General features: G+C 45.7%; 1 protein-coding gene across 3 annotated transcripts; it reads right to left on the bottom strand.

The window, feature by feature from the left end:
* Positions 1 to 13: 13 nt before the first annotated feature.
* On the bottom strand, positions 14 to 17,021 carry PIGZ (phosphatidylinositol glycan anchor biosynthesis class Z). 3 transcript variants are annotated; one of them, XM_081301059.1, is made up of 3 exons: positions 16,887 to 17,021; positions 5,183 to 5,394; positions 14 to 2,816 (listed from the first exon to the last, which is right to left on the bottom strand). In XM_081301059.1, the coding sequence occupies exons 2-3, from the start codon at positions 5,298 to 5,300 to the stop codon at positions 1,273 to 1,275; spliced, it is 1,662 nt and encodes a 553-aa protein (XP_081157185.1). In that variant the 5' UTR covers positions 5,301 to 5,394; positions 16,887 to 17,021; the 3' UTR covers positions 14 to 1,272. The 3 variants fall into 3 exon arrangements, 2 of the variants coding, with proteins under 2 accessions (XP_081157185.1, XP_081157184.1); XM_081301058.1 differs by having other exon boundaries at positions 5,183 to 5,391; positions 16,887 to 17,020; XR_014022930.1 differs by lacking the exons at positions 14 to 2,816; positions 16,887 to 17,021 and adding an exon at positions 3,874 to 4,178 and having other exon boundaries at positions 5,183 to 5,322.
* Positions 17,022 to 22,506: the final 5,485 nt, after the last annotated feature.

The following is a 22,506-nucleotide window of genomic DNA, read 5'->3' on the forward strand; positions in this document are numbered from 1 at the left end:
TCCTTACAAGCACATTCATAATGAGGAAATGGGGGCCACTTCTCAAGTCCCCAAAGCCTGGCAGAATGGGGTGTCAGCATAGGCATTTGACAACAGGCACCTATGTCCTTAATCACAGCTCTCTGCAGCATTTACCTTACTTCTTAGGAATTGCCTTCTTCAGTACCACCAGGCATGAATATACTGACTCTCCTGTGGGAAATGCTGTCACTTTGAGGCTTCAAGCAAAATTTCTGATCATGTCTACTTAAGCTACACAGTTAATCATGCAACCTAGAAAGTTTGAAGCCATAGAAAAAGTTTTAGACTGGTTACAGATACTGATAAAGCATTGTGTGTTCTCAGTTCCCATTGGGGCAGACTGAGAGGGCCTCAAATACAGAATAGTGGGAGAATAATTTGTGGGTGTGCTGGGAATTGAACCCAGGGCCTCCAGCCTGCTAAACAGTCACTGTATCACTAAGCTATGCTTGCAGCTTCTGGGAGAAAGATTCTTAAGGGTAAGATGTAGAAATGGCTGGAGAGTTTCCCACCACCTCTCAAGGACAGAAGTAGAAGACAGTGCTGGAAAATTTTTCCAGAATGACTTGTTTTGGTAATGACCAAACATTGAGAGAGCAGACACAAAGTGCCATTAAATACAATACCATTCCATGTTCAAAGAGCTTTGTGAGAAACATGCCTGTTGATCCAGGGGACATGTGCTGTGGGTTCCAAGAATGATATTATCTGACAGACAAATCAGGGATTCTCTTATCTGTACAGATTGGGAGATGGCTGGATGAATAGAAGGGGCCTTCTCAAAAGTCATTGAGTAGCAGACCAGGAACTAGAACTTGGATCCCTGAATCTGAGCCACTTATTCTCTCCTTCACCATAATCTCTCATGTGTCTGCAAGGCCTCAACATGCCAGTCCTTGGGAGACCAAAGAGGTAAAGCATTGTGGCAAGTTTGGGAGAGGTCATTAGCAATGCATTGTCTTTTCACAATCAGGTACTATTGTATATTTAAAACATGACAGTGGCTGGAAGGCATAGGGCAGGAACAGACATTAGGTGCCATTGATTATACCAGGATTATTGGGACCTTGGCAGCAGAACCGTGGTCAGATCTTTGGTGTCTGAAGGAAAAGGGAATGGGCTTACCCAGAGGGCAGAACAATCAATGGCTGTGCCCAGAAGAGGCAGCAGTGGGGATCCTGAAGGAGGGCCAGGGCCTTATGGCAATGTCACAGCCCAGCTGCCTTCATACAAGGTGGAGTAGCATAGATTCTATAGCTGAATCTTGGGCAGTGGCTGCTCCAGTTCCATGATGTGAAGACTAAGGTGGTCCCTCCAAGCCCCACTCAGCAGAGAGGACAGGACTGGTGGGTCCTCCAGGGTCAGGTGGGGAAACATGAGTGTCTCATTCTTGAGGGGAAAGCTGCATTTCTCCACGGTATGCCTGGTTGTCCCAGGGGTCACCACAAAGAGGCGGCAGAGCCATGGCCCACCAGCCACCTGGCAAGCTGGTTGTCTGGTAAGGTTGTTAAGTGCTTGGCAAAGTACCCAGTCCTCATTTCCACCCATGTCCACCACCTCTACAGATGACTCCAGGCCTGGGAGGTGGAGGAGGTGCTGGGGGGGCATGTAGGTATGAGTAAAAAGGAGTGTGTAGTGGGTCGGCATGCCTGGGAGCACAGGTGCATGGACCACCTGCTCCAGGTATTTTAAGCCAGGTACCAGGCCTCCCTGATGCAGGCAGCCAAAGAAGAGGGCACCTAGAGCATTAAAGAGGACCAGGGTCCCCTTCCAAGGCACAGGTTGGGTTTGTGGACTACAAAGCAAGACTAGGGGGACCAGGAGGGGAATCAGGAATCGAGCCTCCTGGTGGCTAAAAGCAGACAGCAGGGCCAGGGGCGTGAAGTAGAGGAGAAGGAGGTAAGATCTGGGACTGGACAGCAGACTCTGGGCCCGTAGGGCCCTCTGGAGGCCCATTTGTGCAAATGCCTGGAGGCTGACTTGCAACTGTTGCCAAGCAGCCTGTAGTGCCTGGGCATGTAGCACCCCAAAGAGCAGGAAGCCATTGACTACTAGGTGAGTGAGTCGCACATGTGTGCCGTGCCTTGCAAGGTTTTGGGGATCCAGGTTGTACTGTAAAAAGTTGACAGGTGTAAGGACAAGGCTACTGGATCTTGAGATGCTGGAATAGTACCAGCTGTCCATGGCCACAAATACTACTGTAGTGAGTGCTGCCCCAGGGAGCAGCACCAGAGCTTCCCAGATCAGGGACTTGAAGCCAGGGTCCTTGACTCCACGAGTGCCCCAGACGAAGAGGGGGATCAGAGCAAAGGCCAGAAAGGTGGGCCGGTTGAAGAAGCCAGCAGCCACGATGGCCCCAAGAAGCCAGTTGAACCACCATGGACATGAGGTAGGCTTCTTGGGTGTGGGGCTCCATGCCACATGAGGGGACACCAGCACCAGCAGCCATGTGAAGAGCAGTCCCTCGATGGTATTGGAGAAGGTCCTTGTGTAGAAAACCAGGGTGACGTAGGAACCAGACAGCAGGGCCAGGGCGTTCCAGCGATCTGCCCCCCACTGCGGGGCCAGGTGGTACACAGCCCCATCCAGGGCAAAGGAGAGGGTGGTGAGGAGGAGTCGGGGCCCTACCAGCAGCACATAGCCACTCATCAGGCCAGGCCACAGTCCCAACTCTTCCCAGAGCCTGAGCAACCAGAAGGCAGAGCCAGAGGTCAGCAGTGGGAAGACCACCGTGCGGCAGGAGCTGCTGGGGTAAAACTCCCAGGGCCGTGAAGCCTGCACGCCCAGGATGTCCTCTGCAGAGAAAGAGGCGGAGGTGAGCCAGTTTCCAGCTCTGGGCAGAATTCTAGGATGGCACCCTAAACTCCCCACCCTCTAGTGGACATTTCTTTACTCCTTGGACTAGTACAGTGTAGATTTTACTCCTGTGGTTAGGTTAGGTTAGGTTAGGTTTTATGGGAGTACTGACTGAAAGAGGAGACTATTGGATGGGCCTGACCTCATCACAGCAGCCCTTTAACAGCAAAGAATTTTCTACAGCTGGATGCAGAAGAAGCAAGCAGAGATTCAAAGCAATGATATGCCCCTACTGGCTTAAAGAAGGAAGGGGCTGTTGGCAAGGAGGGTGGGCAGCCTCCAGAAATTAAGAGCAAGGGACTACAGTCCCATAATTGAAGTGAATTAAATTCTGTCAACAAGAATGAGCTTGGAAGCAGATATTTCCTCAGAGCTTCCAGACAAGAACTCAGTCCAAAAGCATGATACACTACGATCTCAGTCACACAAAATGGGATATTGTGTATATACGCACACAACCTAGAGGGACACATCCAACTAAGCTGCTTGTGACTGGATGACTTTGTTCTTTGCTTGTGTTTTTATTTTTCCTGTAATGTTCAATTAACTTTTTTAAAAAATAAAAATCTATTTTAAAAACCTGAAGGAAAAAAAAAAAAAGAACTCAATCCAGTCCTTACCATGATTTCAACCTTGTGACACCCTGAGCAAAGATCCCAATGCTGGACTTCTGATCTACAAAACTGCAAACTAATAATTTAATTTCAAACTGTAATTTTAAACTTCTAGGTTTGTGATGGCTTGTAATAAAGCAGTAGAAATTAATATAGAGGAACTCAAGGTGGTTGAGGCCACACTCTGTTGGAGACAAAGGGAACAGTACTTGGGAGATGAGGTGACAGTGTGCCCTGCAAGGGTGTGGTAGGGAGCAGGGGAGACTTCATTCCTTTTTTGATATTTCTAGGATCAGAACTCATCTCTAAGAAAGATTTTTGTCAGGAAAAGAGGTTGTGAGCGTAGGGACAGAGAACAAGCAATAAGGGTTATGGACAAATATAATCTTAGTTTTGTTTATGATACTTAAAATTTTACAAGAAAAAGGAATTCAAGCAGTATTTATATAATTTCAAAAATACTTGCTGCTTGAGGTTGATCTGTGACCCTGTTCCCCAGTGTTCCATAGCTCATTTTGGGGGGTAAGGGAACAAATTTTAATTTCTGCATCTCCAGTCCAAACCCCACTGTCCATAGCATTTCATGCTCGATAACCTTGCTGGCTGTTAGAGCTGATTATATGGCCTGGGGATCATTCAGGCTCTTTGCTTCTGCTACTTATTCCTCCAGTCTTTTGGCCATTTGATCTATATCAGAAGGTGAAAGGGAAACAGAAAATCTAGCGTCAAGTCAATCCAGCTGCTGTATACAATTCAGGTTTAAAAAAACACTTAGGACATAAGACCAAAATTTCAATTTAAAATCCAAATCTACCTACTGATTCATGTGGCAGAGATAGCAAATCCCCCTTCCTGTCTTAGTGTCTTTAGCTGAACGCTTAATCAGATACAAAAACTTTGTTTTCTAGCTTCCTTTGCAACTAAGTGAAGTCAAGTGTCTGACCAGTGGGATGGAAATGGACAAAAAGCATATGATTTACCAAACGTGACCTTAAAGGGAGTAGGCATGTCCATTTCCTGTTTTCTAGAAAGACAGTTTTAGACTTGAAAGCTACCATCTTGAACCACGAGGAGGAAGTCACACACTGATAGCATCCAAAAGTCCTCATAGATCCTGGCAACCATCTTCTTGATATACCTTTCACCACCTAGTAGATTTGGGGGTTTTTTTTGTTGTTGTTGTTTTCTGCAGTGCTGGGATTGAACTCAGGGCTTCACACATACTAGGCAAGTGCTCTACCACTGAGCTACATCCCCAGCCCCTAGTGGATAAGTTCTAACAAGTGATTATCCTATGTCTGGGTTCCCTCTCTCCTTCCTTGAACTACAGTGGGAAAATTTTCATATTCTCAGATCACAACTCTGTGTACAGCTTCCCCAGATACTGGGAAAGCCCAACTCTCATCCTTCCGTTAAGGAGTCCATCATAGCTTTCATTCTGAATGACCTGTTGGTCCAAGCAGGAAAACATCAAAGAGGCTGGTGTTTCATCAGTATCATCCAGAAGGTCAGTGTTGCCACTCAGGAAGAAGAGTCCGCACTCCCAAGCTGTTGTCCCAGAGAGGCTAAAATAGCTTTGCTTGTGGAGTTACTGCTCTTCGGTACAGACATGCTTTCCCTCCCCAACTAAATAGCCAATCAGCCTCTCAGCCACTCAGCTGCTGCTTGTCTTAACCACATGAGAACTTTACCTGCCATGACTTCTGGTGACTGGAAGAACTCATCCGGGTGCACGTAGCCCGTCTGCGGAAGAAGACACCATAGCACTCGCAGCAGGCTGAGGCTGCTCCAAATCACCCAAACTGCCATCTTCAGATCAAACTGTTTCCAAACACTGGACCAAGATCCTGCAATGACTTCCCAGCTGCAACAGGTGCTACTTGGATCCACAGGTTCGTGTCTGCTGAGGATAACATTTATTATTATAATGTAAATTATAATATGTTAAATTGTCTGAACAAACTAAAAATGGAGCTATATGAACAAAAATAATGATCATGACAGTAGCTGCTTTTCCTACGTGACCACTAAGTACCAGGCACTTGACATACATATCTTATTTAATCCTTTCCACAGTCTAGGGCAATGGCTCTTTTTATACTTCGCTTATAGACATGGGAATTGAGGCCTCTGTTGAGTAACCTGCTTGATTGTTAATTATATTTGCTAAGGATCTATAATGGTTAGTTTTAATGAAATAACTTTACTGAGCTAAGAGATACCCAGATAAATAGCTGGTAACACATTGTTTCTGGAAATGTCTATGAAAGTGTTTCAGGAAGAGATTAGCATTTGAATGGGAGTAAAGAAGATAGTCCTGGCCAGTGTGGGTGGGCACCCTCCAGTCCACCAAGGGCCTGAACTGAAGAAAAGGTGGAGTACTGGTGGATTTACTCTCTTCTTGAACTGGGACATCCATATTTTCCTGCCCTCAAACATAAGAGCCCCTGCTTCTTGGCCCACTGAAGTTCTGGGACTTAACACTATCATCTCCATCCCCTCTTGGACCCAGATCCTCAAGCCTTTGACAGACCATTGGTTTTCCCATTCTCCAGACTTTTAGTCTCAATTGTGAGCTAAATTATAATAAATAATGAAGTCAATTCTCTATTGGTCCTGTTTCTCTGGAGAGCCCTGATTAATACAGTGTCTCAAAATGACATTCACAAGTAGGACTAGGGTACCCCACAAATCTGAGTCTCACAGCACCATCCTGATCACCAGCTCCTATCCATAGGCCAGCATGGCCCTGTTTTCTGCAGTTCTGAAAACTTGGGAACCTCAATGGATTACACATATTTCCCAGTAAAAATTAACTACACTCGACCCCAAGGTCTACAGCAACTTCTGCCGAATTTCACACGCTCTGGAACCTGCCTTTTGAAAGGTAATGGGAGCTGACATAATTGCCCATAAAGATAATTCTGAGTCCCTCAACTCAAAAATCAGCGAGAATCTGAGCCCACTGCATGATGGACCTATATGTCAGAAACATTTATTTATTTGTTTATTTATTTTTTGGTACTGGGGATTGAACCCAGGAATGCTTAACCATTGAGCCACATCCCAACCCTTTTTATATTTTATTTAGAGTCAGGGTCTCGCTGGGTTGCTTAGGACCTCTCTAAGTTGCTGAGTCCAGTTCAAACTCACAGTCCCCCTGCCTTAGCCTCCCTAGCCACTGGGACTACAGGTGTAAGCCACCACACCCACCTGTCAGAAACATTTCTGGCAAACAGAAATGGAAGAATGAAAAACAGATGTGACAATCTGTTTTTCATTCCTCCAGAAATGGTGGCTTTGCTCTATTGTCCTAACTTTGATATTTTAAAGCCTGACCTTAAATATCTTCTGCTCTTGGGTGTGATGTTGTATCAGAGGAGACAAGATGGATTAAAGAAACAGCAGAACCCAGCAGATGTTGGCAGCAAGGAGTCTCTTTTTCTTTTGTTCTCTGTGTGCGTATGTGTGGTACTGGGGATTGAATCCAGGGCTTGCACAAGCTAAGCAAGTACTCTACCACTGAGCTACATATCTCTATCCTTTTTATTTTTTATATTCAGATAGGGTCTTGCTAATGTGCCCAAGCTGGGCTCAAATTTGCAGTCCTTCTACCTCTGCCTCCCTAGCTGCTGGGTTGACAGGAATGTACCACCACACCCAGCCTGGATTGATTTTTTTTTTTTAGTTGTAGATGGACACAATTTCTTTCCTTCCTTCCTTCCTTCCTCCCTCCCTCCCTCCCTCCCTCCCTCCCTCCCTTCCTTCCTTCCTTCCTTCCTTCCTTCCTTCCTTCCTTTCTTGCTGAGGATTTAACCCAGTGCCTCACACGTGCTGGGCAAGCGCTCTACCACTGAGCCACAACCCCAGCTCCTGTATTGAATTTTTTTTCTATTCTTTTCTGTCTCTTTCAGTTTGAAAGTTATATCCTTGACTTCCATCATGTTATAACATATAGCATATTATTTAATGTTTTAATATTTAATATATTTCATATTATTATTTTACTGTAATGATTCTGGATGCACATTTCTTCTTACTTAGCATAGATGAAATTTTTTGACTTCTCAAACCTGTGGATTATAGAAGTAATACTCTATTAGTTTACAGAAAGTTATTTATAGAAAGTAATACTCCATTAGTTCTTTGAATATTGTCTTTTCCTCTTATTTACTCACCCCATAGAATTAGGACTAAATATTTAAGAGAACTTCTCATTCTATCTTCCATGTCCTTTTACTTCTGTATTATATTTTCCAATCTTTATCTCATTGGGCTGTATTTTGGGCAAGTTCTGTTTCTGTCTTCCACATCTGCAATCATCCCTTTAGCTGTATCTAATCATTTTTTAAACCTATCTGTTGAGTTTTACATTTCAATTATATTTTTCTTTTCTATAAGTTGTTTGATATTTTCCATGTCTGCTTATTCTTTTGTCATATTTTCAAAGCTTAATTTTATTTATTAAATTATATCAAACATACTTATTTGGTATAATATGTCTAATAATTCTAGCATATAAAGTCTGGGTCTGAACCTGTTTTTTTTTTTTATTTCTATTGGTCCCCACTCACAATGTTCATTTATTGTATATTTATTGAATTATTTTATTTGGGGGCTGCTCATTTCTTCAGAACATTGCCTTGGAATTCTTTGAGGGCAGGGATGCTTGCTTCTGTCAGGTACATGTAGGCACTACAAGAGCAGGAATATTTTTAATCAAATCATTGACTCCAAAGTTTTTTGGTTATTCTTTTGGGAAGAGAATGGGGCCTAGTGTGTAAATGGAGACTGAAACTTGTAAGAGAGTAGGCCTGTGGTTACAATTTTTTTAAGTGGGAGCTCCCAGACCCACCTTAATTTAATTAGCATCAGGATCCAAGAAAGGCAGTTTTCCTTGCAGATCTATGACATGAAAGAGCTTATTTCTAGATCACCTTTACACTGAGACTAGCCCTGTAGAGTTTTTGCTTTGGGGGCATTTCCTGTTAGTCTTCCCTCTTGGTGGGCCCTAGGCTTTATCTTCTATCCTGCTAGTTCTGAGAAGCTGAAGAATTTGGTGCTCAGATTCACTAGCCCTGCACATGTCCTCCAGTCCACATCTGGCTTTGTACTTTGTGTGCCTCCCTGTCCTCCCTTTGTACCTAAATATTGCTTTACTTTTTTACTCAGCTTGCATATTATTTTATTAAGCAGTTTAGGATTTTTTCCAGCAATTTATTTCTATTATAATTCAAGGATAACCCTCCACTTCTGTCCTCTTAACAACCTTAATTGCATTTTTCTATTTATAAAAATAATATGTGATTGTTGTAGAAGAAAGGATAAGAAAAAAGGAGGAAATAAATATATGTAAACATATATATTTTTATTTTAAAACATATATATATATGTGTGCATGTTTTATTTTTGTAGTGGGGATTGAACTCAAGGGTGCTTTACCACTGAGCCACATCCCCCAGCCCTTTTTACTTTTTATTTCTGAGACAGGATCTCACTAAGTTGCTTAGGGCTTTGCTAAGTTGCTGAGGCTGGCCCCAAACTTGTGGTCCTCCTGCCTCAGCCTCTGGAGTCACTGGGATTATATGAGTATGCCACTGCGCCCAGCTAATACCTTTTTTTTTTTTTATGGTACTAGGGATTGAACTCAAGGGCACTTGACCACTGAGCCACATCCCCAGCCCTATTTCGTATTTTATTTAGAGACAGGGTCTCATTGAGTTGTTTAGCACCTTGCTTTTTGCTGAGGCTGGCTTTGAACTCACGATCTTCCTGTCTCAGCCTCCCAAGCCACTGGGATTACAGGAGTGAGCCACTGTGCCCAGCCAGCTAATACATTTTTAAAACAGGAAAAGGATCATACAGTGTTTGCTCTATAATATGCTTTTGTCATTTAGCCAAATATCATGACATCTTTCCACACCCTGTGAGCACCTCCTACACCAGCAGCCATCCCTCCATATATCAGTGTCCCCTCTCTCCCTCTGTTCTCCTTGGTTAACACCTTCCCTTCCACACAAAAACATGTCTGATTCCCAAGCAGAAGAAAAGCCAACCAAAGCTTTGTTGAAATTAGATGTACCTTCTATCCACTCCTTCTCTTCTTACATAGGAATCCTCAAACCATCTACATTTGCTGAATTCATTCCTCTCTTCTTCTGTTCTGTCTATTACCACCTGGCTTTTCCCAACACTATGCTTACGTGGCCCACCCAGAAGCCTCCTCGGTATCTCCTTGTCAAGTCCATTGGCCAAGTCAGGCCCCTACATTGATGCCATTTAACCACATGGATCCTTTCCACTGTTACTATCTCCTTGTGGAGTGTTTTACTGCCCAGGAAAGGCTAGGACACACACACACACACACACACACACACACACACACACACACACACAAATCATTTTGTAGACTTCTTTGAAGTTGAATTCTGTGAATTAGGTTTTCAGAATTTAGTAAGTAGATTTGAGACAGGCCTTATATCTGCAGTTTTCATTGTTTTCTCCCTGCAACAAGGGAGGGAGAACATGGAGTTTTCTCCCAGCAATTTCAAAATCTGTTCATTTTTGTTTTAAATCTTCCAAGAGTGAGGGTATTTTCAGGGAAAACAAAAGGGAAAGCTCATCACAAGCAGACCCTTGGAAAATTCTAAAGGACATTTTAAGCAGAAGGAAAAGTAACTCCAGATAGAATATCTGAGACAGAAGTAGTAACGAAGAGCAAAGCAGTGGGAAGCATCTGGAAGGCAGAGATCAAGTGAAGGCATCTTCCTGCTGCGTTGGCTTTTTTCTTCTGGCAGTCTGGTCACGGAGATGTGGAAGTTTCCTGACATAGTCCATGTTCATTCTCCAGCTTCCTTCAGTGAGAGCAGACTGACAACTGAGGTGACTGGCAATAGCTTTTGATCGCTAAGTCACATGACAGCCAGACAGTCAGGGGTCCATTACTGCTTCTCAGTGATCCATTTTTTTTTTCAGTACTGGTTATTAAAGGACCAGGTGCATTCTACCGCTTAGCTACACCCCCAGCCCTTTTTATTTTTATTTTGAGACAGGGTCTCACTAAGTTGTCCAGGCTGGCTTCCTCCTACCTCAGCTTCCTGAGTTGCTGGGATTACAGGCATGCACCACCACACCTGGCTCTCACTGATACTTTTGATTCTAACTCACTCACACGAATGCTGTCCTTGTAGCAAGGTGGCTGAAGGAGTCCCATCCAGACCCAACAACATTGACAAGAGCCTGTATTTGGGGGTATCTCTTTTTTAAAAAAAAGTTTTATTGAGAGATAATTCATATGCCATACAATGCATTCATTTAAAGTGCACCAATAATGATTTTTAGTATATTCACAAACAGGTGCATCCATCACCACAGTAGATTTTCGAATAATTTCATCTCCTGCAGAAGAAACCCCATGAACTTTATCTAGCACTTCCCTTCCCCCTGCCACCACCCAGCCCTAAGCAACCATTAATCTATTTCCTGTCTCTGTAGATTTCTCTATTCTGGATTTTCATGTGAAGAGTCTCATATAGTAGGTAGTGGTCTGTGACTGGTTTCTTCTCTTAGCATGTTTTCAAACTTCAGATAGGCTTGTGGTGTGCAGCTCAGTGATAGAAAGAGACCATTGTGGGGATGCTCTCCTGAGGTGTTAACTCATGACCTAATACCCAAGTATACTACATGTCTTACCTGTCCTTCTCCAAACAGTCTTATTGACCAGAGACCAGGTCCATCATAAGTCCAGGATGCCTTCACCATAATATCTCCGAGAATAAACCAGATGAGCAAATAAGGCTCTCCTGTCAGTGTGGAAGTACAGAAGGCAAACAAACTCCTGGGCCCTTAACTGGTTACTTTAAAAGCATGGCATGTGTTTTCTTCTACCCCCACCCCTGCGTTCCCTTAGCAGCTGCAACAGCCAAATCTTATCACAAGGCTGAAATATTTGTGCAGGCCAATGGCAGCAACAGAAAAACACAGCAGTTCCTGGGACAAGCTAACTGCCCATTCCTCCAGGCCAGGAGTGTGACACCCCTGGCCAAAGAAAAATGCTGGACTTTAACCCACTCCAGAAAATCAATGAAAGTTTATATCTCCTCGTGTTTGGGGAGGAGCCTGCTCCCCCTCTCAATCAGTTCTCTCTTCTTTCAACTGAGGCCACAATTAAAATGTTGCCTGTATGTTCACACTCATTTGGCTGGATTTTTGTTTTTGTTTTTGTTTTTAAATACTTTTTTATTCTAATTTGTTACATATGACAGCAGAATGCATTACAATCCATATTACACCTATAGAGCACAATTTTTCATATCTCTGAGTGTATACAAAGTATATTTTGTTTCTACTATCACCTAGTCAGAAATTCCCATCAGTAGAGCACTTACCAAGAATGAGGAGGCCCTGAGTTCAATCCCCAGTACCCCCAAAAGAGAAAAATAAATGTTCATGCATCTTATAGCATGTATTAGCACTCCTTTTTATGGCCAAATAATATTCCAATGTGTGTGTATACATATATTATATATATACACACACAGTGCCACATTTTGTCTATCCATTCATCTAATGATTAACATTTGAATTGTTTTCATTTTGGCTAATGTGAATAATCTTTCGATGAACATTTGGATTACTTTCTTTCTTTCTTTCTTTCTTTGGGGGAGGTTATTACTGGGGATTGAATCCAGGGGCACTCAACCACTGAGCCACACCCCCAGCCCTTTTACTTTTTTATTTTGAGACAGGATCTTGCTCAGTTGCTAAGGACTTGCTAAATTGCTGAGGCTGGCCTTGAACTTGTGATCTTCCTGCCTCAGCTCCCCAAGTTGCTGGGATTACATGCATGAGCTATAAATATTTGTATAACAAGTTTCTGTGTGGATATGTTTTCATTTCTCTCAATAGATACCTAAGAGTGGAGGTCATATGGTAACTCTGTGTCTAATTGTTTTAGGAAACTGCCAGATTTTTTTTAATACTGGGGATTGAATACAGGGTGCTTTACAACTGAGCCCCATTCCCCAGCCCTCTTTTATTTTTTATTTTGAGACACGGTCTTGCTAAGTTGCTTAGGGCCTTGCTAAGTTGCTGAGGTTGGTGTTGAACTTTCCATCCTCCTGCCTTGTCCTCCAGAGCCACTGGGATTACAGGCATGTGCCACTGTGCCTGGTTGCTAGATTGTTTTGTAAAGTTGCTGTACTATTTTATATTCCCAACAAAACTGTGTGTGAGTTTTGATATCTCCATACTCTGACCAATATTTGTTACCATCAGCTTTTTAGTCTAGCCATTCTATTGGCTGAGAAATGTCATCTTATTGTGGTTTGATGTGAACACACACCTTTTAAGATCAAGGAAATCTTGGCTAGGTGCAGTGGAGCACACCTGAAATCTGGGTAACTCAAGAGGCTGAGGCAAGAGGATTGCAAGTTGAAGGCTGACCTGGGCATCTCAAAATAAAGAACTAGAGATATAGTTTAGGGGTGAAGCACTTGCTTTGCATGTATGAGGCCCTGAGCTGCATCCCCAGTACTGGTGAAAGAGAAAAAAAAATCAAGGAAATATTTTCTGAAGTCCCCTAGCTGACATTCTACCAAGTTCTACCACACAGAACTGTATCCACTACATCTTCTTAAGCCAGTAACTTGCAAGGGAAATGGGATTGCTGTTCATAACTTGCCTTGAGGGTCAGCACTGGGATTGTGGGCTGCTTCCTCCAAGGCACCCTTGAGAGGAGGACACTTGCTCTGACCTCTGGCTTTGTTAGGAAGATGGAAGTGAGGTGGATCAACCAACTGTGTGGCTCCTACATGTGGCATCCAAGGCATCAGGTGCTCTTGGCTTTCCTTCTCTTTCTCTGTCCATTTGATCTTAAGCTTCTTTTCCTCTGTCCACTCCTCAAATGTCACTTCTCACCATACACACTCTTTTTAAACCATTTCATTTATTCTCAAGGTTTCAATTTCTAATAATAGCATTGCCATTTATTAGACACATTTCCCTTCTTTGTCCCCCACCCCGTCTCAAGAGATAGGGTACTGCTACCTTGCCCAGAATGGCCTCAAACTCTTGGACTAAACTAATCCTCTGGCCACGGCCTCCTGAGTAGTTGAGACTACAGGCACACACACCACTGTGCCCTGCTCATTATCTCATTATATTCTCACAATGACTGTATAACCCTATGATTACCCTATCTTGTACAATAATTAATAGGTACCCCCCCAAGGTAACAGAACTAGTAAGTTAGTGAAACTAAGCGCTGGACCCAATTTGTTTGACTCCACTGCCTGTTAGGCTTCTGCACCTGCTCCCTGCAGCAGTGAGAGAAATATAGTTTGTACAGTTGTTCAGTCCCCCATCCCAGGAATTATCTTCCTTCTCCCTTCACTATGCAACACCAACTTTGCTTTTAATCATTCCTTGAATCCAGCTTTTAGTCTCCATCCATTGTCACTCATCCATCGAGTCTAAGATGTCATAACTGGAGTACATGTTGCCTGGAATTCCTCACCCCTACTGGTGACTGTGCAGGACTTCAGATGGCTGGAGTCTCAGGGTGGTTGCCTGTAGTTGAACACAACCCCCTCCTTTACTACCTGGTGTGTCTTACAGCAGGAATCAATTTCTCTGTGTGCACATGGAGAAATACATTGAGAAGCAAGATCCAAAGCAGACTGCGCCCAAACCTCCACTCTCCCTCTCCATTCCATCCATCTTCCTGCCTGCAGCCAGAGAGAGCCAATTATGCTCTGTACAAAGTCTCTGGATGGGAGGGGGCAGACCCCACACCCTCGGGACCATGTCCAAAGTCCTGTTGATGGCTTTCAAGATCCTCCACAGCCCCCTGTCCTCTCCAGTCTCCACTCCTAGTTAGTTACCAGTGGAACTTCTTCTGTAGCCCCTTCTCTGTTCAGTACCATTTCTCACTCAATTTCTTTGCTAGTGTTGTTTCCTTTTCTTGTTATGCTACTGGTAACATGAAGGTTAAGACCAGCTGGGGATCAAGCAACCTAGGTTTCAAGTCTCTGCTCTGTCACATGCTGGTGGTGAGAGTAATATCTTAACCCCAACTTGTATCTTCTCTGTAAAACGAGTGCCTACTTCCGGGCTGTTGTGGAATGAAAAGGGCAGGGGGTGGGGGAAATGCAGACATAACAAGTAGTTGCTCTCATTATCCATTTTGCTTCAACTGGTGGGACCCCTGAGAAGGCTCTCTAACTCGCCTTCCAAAGAACTCCATATGACCTTCTGCACTGCACCATACACCAGGGCTGGGATCCACTGGGATGAGTCTCAACCCCTCGGGTCCAATCCTGGATGGGCCCACTGTGGCCCTTTTATCAAGAACAGGAAGTTCCCCCAAGGGGTTGATGATGTGGGGGTCACTGACCATCACAAGTGCTAGAGTTCTCTAGCCCCTCATCCCCCACAGCTGCCCTCTCAGCAGCTCTCCAAGCCAAAGGCCAGGCTGGAGGGGCGGTCCTTCCAGCCATCTCTTACCTGGTAATCAAGGGGGGCAGATTCACCTAAACCCAATTAGAACGCGAGTCTGCTCATTTACTGAACTAACAGTGAGCAAACAGATATGCCCGAGTCCAAATCCTGCTTTTCCCGAAGACTCTGGCTGTGGGTCTCCCCGAGGGCAAGGGAGATAAGACTTAAGAATAAAGGGGCACGGAGATTGGACCGTGGGGTAGGGGCGCGCGCGCGGCAGCCACGGAGACTGGGGAAGGTGTAGGGCAGGCAGCAGGGAGAGCCACGTCAGTGGCTGGAGTGCAGCCAAGAGGGAACCACGTGCTGGTCGCGGGAGGAGGTCGGGGAAAGAAGTCACATCCGTGGGGCCAGAGAAGGAAAGAAGGACGAGACTGCTCGGGGCAGACGTGGGTAAACAGACGTTTGTCCTCCTGCTCATGAGTCAGAGGACCAGCGCTGGCTACTGGTGCCCCAGGTTTCTCAGGAGCCTAATGTGTGGTATCTGCTCTGGGACTGCCATTGCATGCAGCTCATTCCAAGGAAGATCCCTACTTTCAAATTCAAACTTCCTGACAAAGTTCCTGGGTAGTTGCTTACAGAGAGGATGGCGTTTCCTAAAATATTTCTGTCCCTACTCAGAGCCGGCTTTTGGAGCAGGTTTTAAGACTGAGGGAGAGAACCCCTGGGGGGGGGTGCTGCACAACAACCAAATACTGCTTCTCCCACCCATATGTTCAAGGAAAATATCCTTGAAGGCCAAGATCTTGTTTCAATATCCGGGGTCCATCACAGGGGCAGACAGTGAGTGGCTCTCCAAAATTCCTTCTCCTGTTTAGTGTGGCACTTCATCTTCACCTTGACCTCAGTGAGGCTGTAGTAAACTCTGCAAGGTGCTCCACCCTGAAAGCATGGGAAGATCTGGGGTGGGCTGCTTCCTTCCTCTGGCTAATGGGCCTACATTTATCCTCTGATTGACGGAGAATGCAATGCAGAATTAAACACACATCAAGGAGAGTGGAAGAGAGCAAGTATCTCCATTAACTGGGGTACATCATTTAACCCTCAAAGACTTTGAAGTACCAGTTTACAAAATGGGGACACTGCTCTGAAACAGGAAGATTTCAAGTGTTAATGATTTTAATAGTGGTTGCCAGTTTTCTGAGGCAAAGGTGAGAGTAATGACATCTGAGCAGAAACAGTGAGGAATGTCCTCTTTAAGGAAAGCAGCAACTGTCCCTGTCACCCAGTATGCCCCAGGAGGATGCCCCCATGCCATCAATAAGGAAGGTCTCGGTGTTGGCAGTAGATCTGCCTTTCTTTATTTTTCTCCATGCCCCCATACAGCTCCTGGGCCAGGAGGACATCCCGTCACTTGGGGGACAGACCTGGCCTGAAGAGTAGTCCCCAACACAGGAAGCTGATATTCTTCCCAGATAAAATTGTGGACCCAGGTTTCACATTCAGCAAATAGCAGTATCTTTTGGTATCAACTTCATGGGAACCCAGTGAGGCATCTTTATGCCCCTATTTTATACTTGGGGACTCTGTAAGGTTATGGAACCACCTAGAACACCATCTTCCCAAGCTGAATCCAGTCGCAGGAGAAGACTCAAGCCCAGGCTTCTGTCTGGGCCCAGACCCAGTGCTCTCAGGTGGAGTGTAACCCACAGCTTCCTTTTCTGAGAAAATGGCACCGCGAGCCCCCTCTTCCCTAAATTCGGGCGGGGCAATGCTCAGAGCCTGCGGACCCTGGCTTGGGGAAAGCTGCCAGCGAGAACGTGGGCTTCCATGGCTCCTCTGCCTTCCTTCTCGGGCTCTAGCACTACTAGCAAAGATACAAGTGGACACAACTGCTGGCCTTCTTGTCTCCCCCCGCTACCCCCATCAGCTATTTGGGAGAGGCTGGGGCCGACTCACCCGCGCGCTGCCTCTGGGCCACACCTGCCGCGCTGGTGGCATCCGGCGGGAGGGCGAGAGCCTGCACCCCAGGCGCGGCAGCCGGGCTGCGACAGGACAGAGGGCGGGGCGGGGGGTAGGTGGCCTGGCCTCACCACAGCCACCAGGGAATAAGGCAAATCTCGCAGTGCTCCAGACCCGGCAGAGAGGGGTGGGAAGGAGCGCACGGGCGGGGCCCCTAGTGTGCCTTCCCCCACGATCCTGCCGCGAGCGATGGTCACAGTGGGGAATCATGGGGGAAGCCCTGAGTCCTTCAGGCCGCAGGCTGCACGCCGCTGGTGACCGATCGGATCCGCCGGCCTTCAGGCTCTTTCTGCTAGCAGCTCCTCCTGGGCGAGCAACGCCTGGTGAGCAGCCCTTTAGCACGAGGACAGTTACACAGTGACATTTCTCGATCGTAGTAGGGTAGACCATCCCTGAGCTGGGGGTGTAGCTCGGTGGTAAAGCCCTTCCCTAGTATTAGTGAGGCTGTGGGTTCAAGCCCCAGGATGGGGGGCGGGGGGAACCGCAATCACGGCTCCCCTTGGCGGGGGTGTCCTATGACAAGATGACCTGCTTTACTGCGTGGAGGGTACGCGAGGAGATGGGCGCCACTGCACGTCAGGGGGGAAGTGGCGTCGCAGAGCACGTTCGGTTCACCCCCGGCGCTGCGTACTCCGGGGGGCGGCTCGCTGCCGCGGATTTCATTCTGGAAAATCCCGGGTCTTTCTGCCCATTTCCGACTGACGCAGGTTGGGGCTAGGTGACCGACTCTGGGTAGCTCTGCAACAAGGGGTGTGTGGTGTCACTCTTCTCCGGGAGTCCCCTGTGAGTCTGGGGGCTGCGTGGTGATGGAACCAGAGCCCCTGCCCCGGGAGCGCTGCGCGGAGAGCCCGGCTTGCAATCCGCCGTCCTCCAGCAGCGCACTGCGACGCTCCTCGCTCCTCTGCCACTGCCAGCACCCCGACCCGCGGCTCCTGGGCGGAGCTCGGCGTGCTAGGCCGCGGCGGGTCGCCTCCCGGGTTCCTCTGGGTCCCCGTCCCGGACCGGAGGGACGTGTGGCCGGCGCGGTATGACGCTGCCCCCTGGCGAGAGAAGGTGCCACCAACTTCCCGGGTGACCCAGGGAGGAGAGTCCGCCAACCGCCTTTCCTTCCAAATCATGTTTTTGGAAGCTTAAAAGCAAAATCCTTCCACTTATACTCTCCTTAATGCTTCTCAGCGACGCTCACATTAAAAAAAAAAAATGCAAACAAAACCAAGGAACTACTTTATTGAGCTATTATTTATATAAAATAAATACCCTAAATTGTTAGTATTGTATACAGTCCTATAACCTTTGACTGATGAAAACACCAGACTAGTCGGTGCCCCAGTTGGAAAAGCGCATTTCCATCCCCAAAACAGCCTCCCTGCTCTTTTGCAGTCAGTCCTTCATCCCTCTTTACCTGGGCTCCAGTCAACCACTCTGATTTTTATTCCTCGGTCTGCCCCTCTGACAATTCCATATAAATAGGACCAATCAGTATGTGCTCTTTTGTGTGTGATATCGGCCCCCCTTTCTTTTTACTTTAGCACAATGCTTTTGAGATTCACCCATGTGGTTGTGTGTGTGTTGTATTTTCCTCTGACTTGTTCTTGAACTCCCCCTCTGGACGGTGGTTAGGGTGGTTATAAGCAGCCTTGTCTTGACAAGGCTCCAGGGAATTTGGTCTTGAGTGTCCATAGTGTGTTTTCCACTAGATACTTCTGTACACTCGGAGATGGCCTAATGCTTAAGTGTCTGACAGGTGACCTGTGTCTGACCTGTGTCCAGTTTATTCCAAGGTAGATGGCTCTATGAGAGTCCTGGCCAGAGAAGAAGGTTCTGGGGTGTTACTGCAGTAAGGCCAGACAGAGGAGGCAATGCAACACATAGCCCATGGAATAAGAGAAGTTGTATATTACTTATAAACCATGAGAGGAGAAGGGTGCTGATGAGGAGGTTAGGTAGCTCATGGGGGCCTTGTACTCAGCCAGCAGCTGGGAAGCAGAGAGGAGTGGATCTGTGGGCAGGAGCCTTTATTGAGATCCAAGGTGTTAGTTACCCCAGCAGGTGTTCTAAGAGGGCTTCTACTTAGTTTGTTCAGAGCGAGCAGGCTTAGGTTCTGTGCTGGGACTTAGGAGCAGTCACTATGGCAGATCTATGCAGTCCATGGAGGGTGTGGGGTTCGTGCGATGAACCCTGTAGCTTGTATCTCTCTGTCTTGTCAGTAGGGGGCTACCAGGAAGTGGTTACAGCAGAGAGGACAAGATATCTGGATTGACTGTATTGAGGAACTGGGGGGAGGGGGGAAACAGTTGTGCACTGTCAGAGGTGGCCAAGCCACCCTGGGGCAACATTAAGTTTCTCATAGTCACTGGAGTGGATGTCAGTAGATCCCTTCTTGTCATTGGTGAGTAGTTTGCCATTGTTTGGGGACACCACAAGTTGTTTATCCATTTGAACACTTCAGACGCTGGGCTCTGAACCCTTCAAAGGTTCAGAGAAGGCACCCTCTCAAAACCCCAAAAAGGACCCTTGGATTCTTTCTAGTTGAGGGATATTGTGAATAAAATGGACTTACACATTCCATAAAAGCTTTTGTGTGGACTTATGTTTTCATTTCTCTTGGGTAAGTACCTAGAAGTGGATGGGCTGGCTGGTTGTGTGGTGAGTCTGTTTTTAATTTTATAGGAAGCTGTGAAATTGTTTTTCAAAGCAAGTCCACTATTTTACATCATCACCAGCGGTGCATGAAAGTCCATGGCAGCCTGTGGTTTGGCTTCGCATCTTTATGGAATCTTTCAAAGAACCAAATTTCTAGTTGTGACAGCATTCAATTTATTAAAACTTTTCCTTGCTGGCTCATACTTTTTGTCTTAAGAAACCTCTTTACCTTAATATTTTCTCCTAGAATTGGAGCACTTTTTGCTTTTCGTTCAAGTCTCTGATATGTTTGAATTAACTTTTATGTATGGTTGAGGTAAGGATCAAGACTCATTTTCCCCCATATGGATATTCATTTTCCTGAACCAATTGTTGAAAAAACTACCTTTCCTCTTTGATTTATTTTTGTACCATTACCAAAAAACCCCTGTGTTTAGTCTAGAGGTAGGCAGGAAGGCCTCTGGATATCTAGGAAGGGGCACCAGTTAATCCAGGCAGAGGTCCAATGGCAGTTTTGTTTGTGGGTGAATGGTCTGGGTGTGGAGGGGTTGGGGGAAATGTGGGCTAGAAGCAAGCAACTTGGATGGAATGAGGCCCTACCCCACTCAGGAGTGTGTACTTTATCCTGGGAGTGATGGGGGCTGCTGAAATGTTTTTGTCAGAATTATAGTTAGATTTGCAGTTTAGATAGTTTATGCTGGTTGCAAAGGAGGGATTAGAGAAGGTCAGAATGGAGGCATCAGTGAGGAGGCTCTATTTCTTTTGGGGAGGTACTGGGACTTGAACCCAGAGGCACTCTACCACTGAACTACATCCCAACCCTTTTTATTTTTTTATTTTGAGACAGAATTCTGCTAAGTCACCCAGGCTGGCCTCGAATTTGAGATCCTCCTGCCTCAACCTCCCAAGTAGCTGGGATTACAGGCATGTGTCTCCATGTCTAGCTAAGGATGCTGTCTTTCCTTTCTTTTCTTTTTTTCTTTTTGCATGGGGAGATTGAACCCAATGGCACTTAACTATGGAGCCACATCCACAGCCCTTGTTTTTCTTTTTTTTCTTTTTTCTTTTTTTCTTTTTTTTTTTTTTTGAAACAGGGCCTCACTAAATTGCTTAGGACCTTACTAAATTGCTGAGGCTGGCCTTGAAATTGCAATTCTGCCACAGACAGAATTCAATATAAGTCATTGAATTATAGGTATGCGCTACCATGCCCTGTTCCAAAGAAGCTGTCTTGATAGTGTAATCAAGAGACAATAACAGTAGAGAACTGTGTTTGTCCAGTTTGTTGCTAATAGCACAATACCACAGGCTAGGTAAGTTATGAAGAAAAGAAGTTTCCTTTGGTTCACAGTCTGGTTTGAGGTTGATGGGCTGCATCTGATGATAGTTTTCTGCTGGCAGAATCTCCAGGAGGCACAGAGGATCTTGTGGTGAAAATCAGGGAGTACTTGTGCCCACATTCTCTAGTCTCTGTCCCTCTTCTTGTTCTTGATTTTTCTTCTTTTTTAAAAAATATTTTTTAGTTGTAGATGGACATAATATCTTTATTTATTCATTTATTTTTATATGGTGCTGAGGATCAAACCCATTGCCTCACATATGTGATGCGAGTGCTCTATCACTCAGCTACAGCCCCAGCCCGGTTCTTGGTTTTTCTTTGTACTCCTTTTCCTGAGATTGGGTCCTATTATGTTTCCCTCTAACTCCTGATCTCAAATAATCATCGTGCCTCAGCCTCCCAAGTAGCAGCGACTATAGATGGATGCACACCACTGCTTCTGCTTCTGCCCACTTCTTATAAAGCCACCAATATTTAATCATAGAGGTTCCACACTGCTCACTGTATCTAACCCTAACTACTTCCCAAGACCCCACCTCTAAGCACCACAGTCAGATTAAACTTACACCCCTTAATGCCTTATCATGGGGATTAAACTTGAACATGAGTTTTCAAAGGGGATAAACCATATTCAAACCATAGCAGGAAATTTTCTCTGGTTATCTTTTTAAAACTTTGATTGTTGTACCTTGTTTACATATTTAAAACAAATTCTGGGAAATTCAGTAGGTAGAAGCCACAGGACTTGGTGACTTTGGGAGTTAGAGGGAAGGAGGGATGTTCTGTCTGGGTGCTTTTCAGCCACCTCTCATGCTGGCTGTGCTGGCTGTCACAGCAGAGGCTCCCTTACATCCCTGGAGCCTCATTTTTCTCATCTAAAATAGAGATAATAATAGTGCCTGCCTGTTACCTCAGGATATCTGTATTGTATACCTGTACAGAACTATTACCATAAATACAAGAATAACATTTAATTATCTGTGCAAGTAGTGGGAGCTGCAGGAATCGGTTACTCTGTTGTCATCACAGTCATCATGAATGAAATCAGCTGCTTTCCTGCTCTGACCACTGGGTGGCACCACAGATTGATTCTGTGGCTGCTCTACCTTCTTTTTATTTTTTGTAGATCAAAACCAGCAAGTTATTGGCAATTTCATATGATCATATGATTCTATCTAATATTGAGAGTGTCTCCTGCCTTGAGATGTTTCTTTTCAGCTTTATCACAGCTAAACATTGATCTATGCAATGGGTTCTTTGGCTGGGGCTCCTGACCAGCCATTAGAACTCTGCAGCTCAGAGGCCAGGCCTGTGTCCATGGTGAGGGTGGCCAAAGCCTTGGAATCCTCCCAGTAATTAGTGGGACTTGCTGCCAGAGGTTTGGAGTCAAGGGCCCGTCTGTGCAGAGAGGAAAGAGCTAGAAAGACCATCTCAGAACTAAAGAACAGAGCCGGGTGCATTGGCGAGTGCCTATAATTCCAGTGGCTGGGGAGGCTGAGGCAGAAGGATCTCTAGTTCAAAGTCAGCCTCAGCAATTTAGTGAGGCCCTTAGCAACTCAGTGAGACCCTATCTCT

The sequence above is a fragment of the Spermophilus citellus genome, assembly GCF_964194105.1.
Source record: "Spermophilus citellus genome assembly, chromosome: 7".
Taxonomy (NCBI): Eukaryota; Metazoa; Chordata; class Mammalia; order Rodentia; family Sciuridae; genus Spermophilus; species Spermophilus citellus.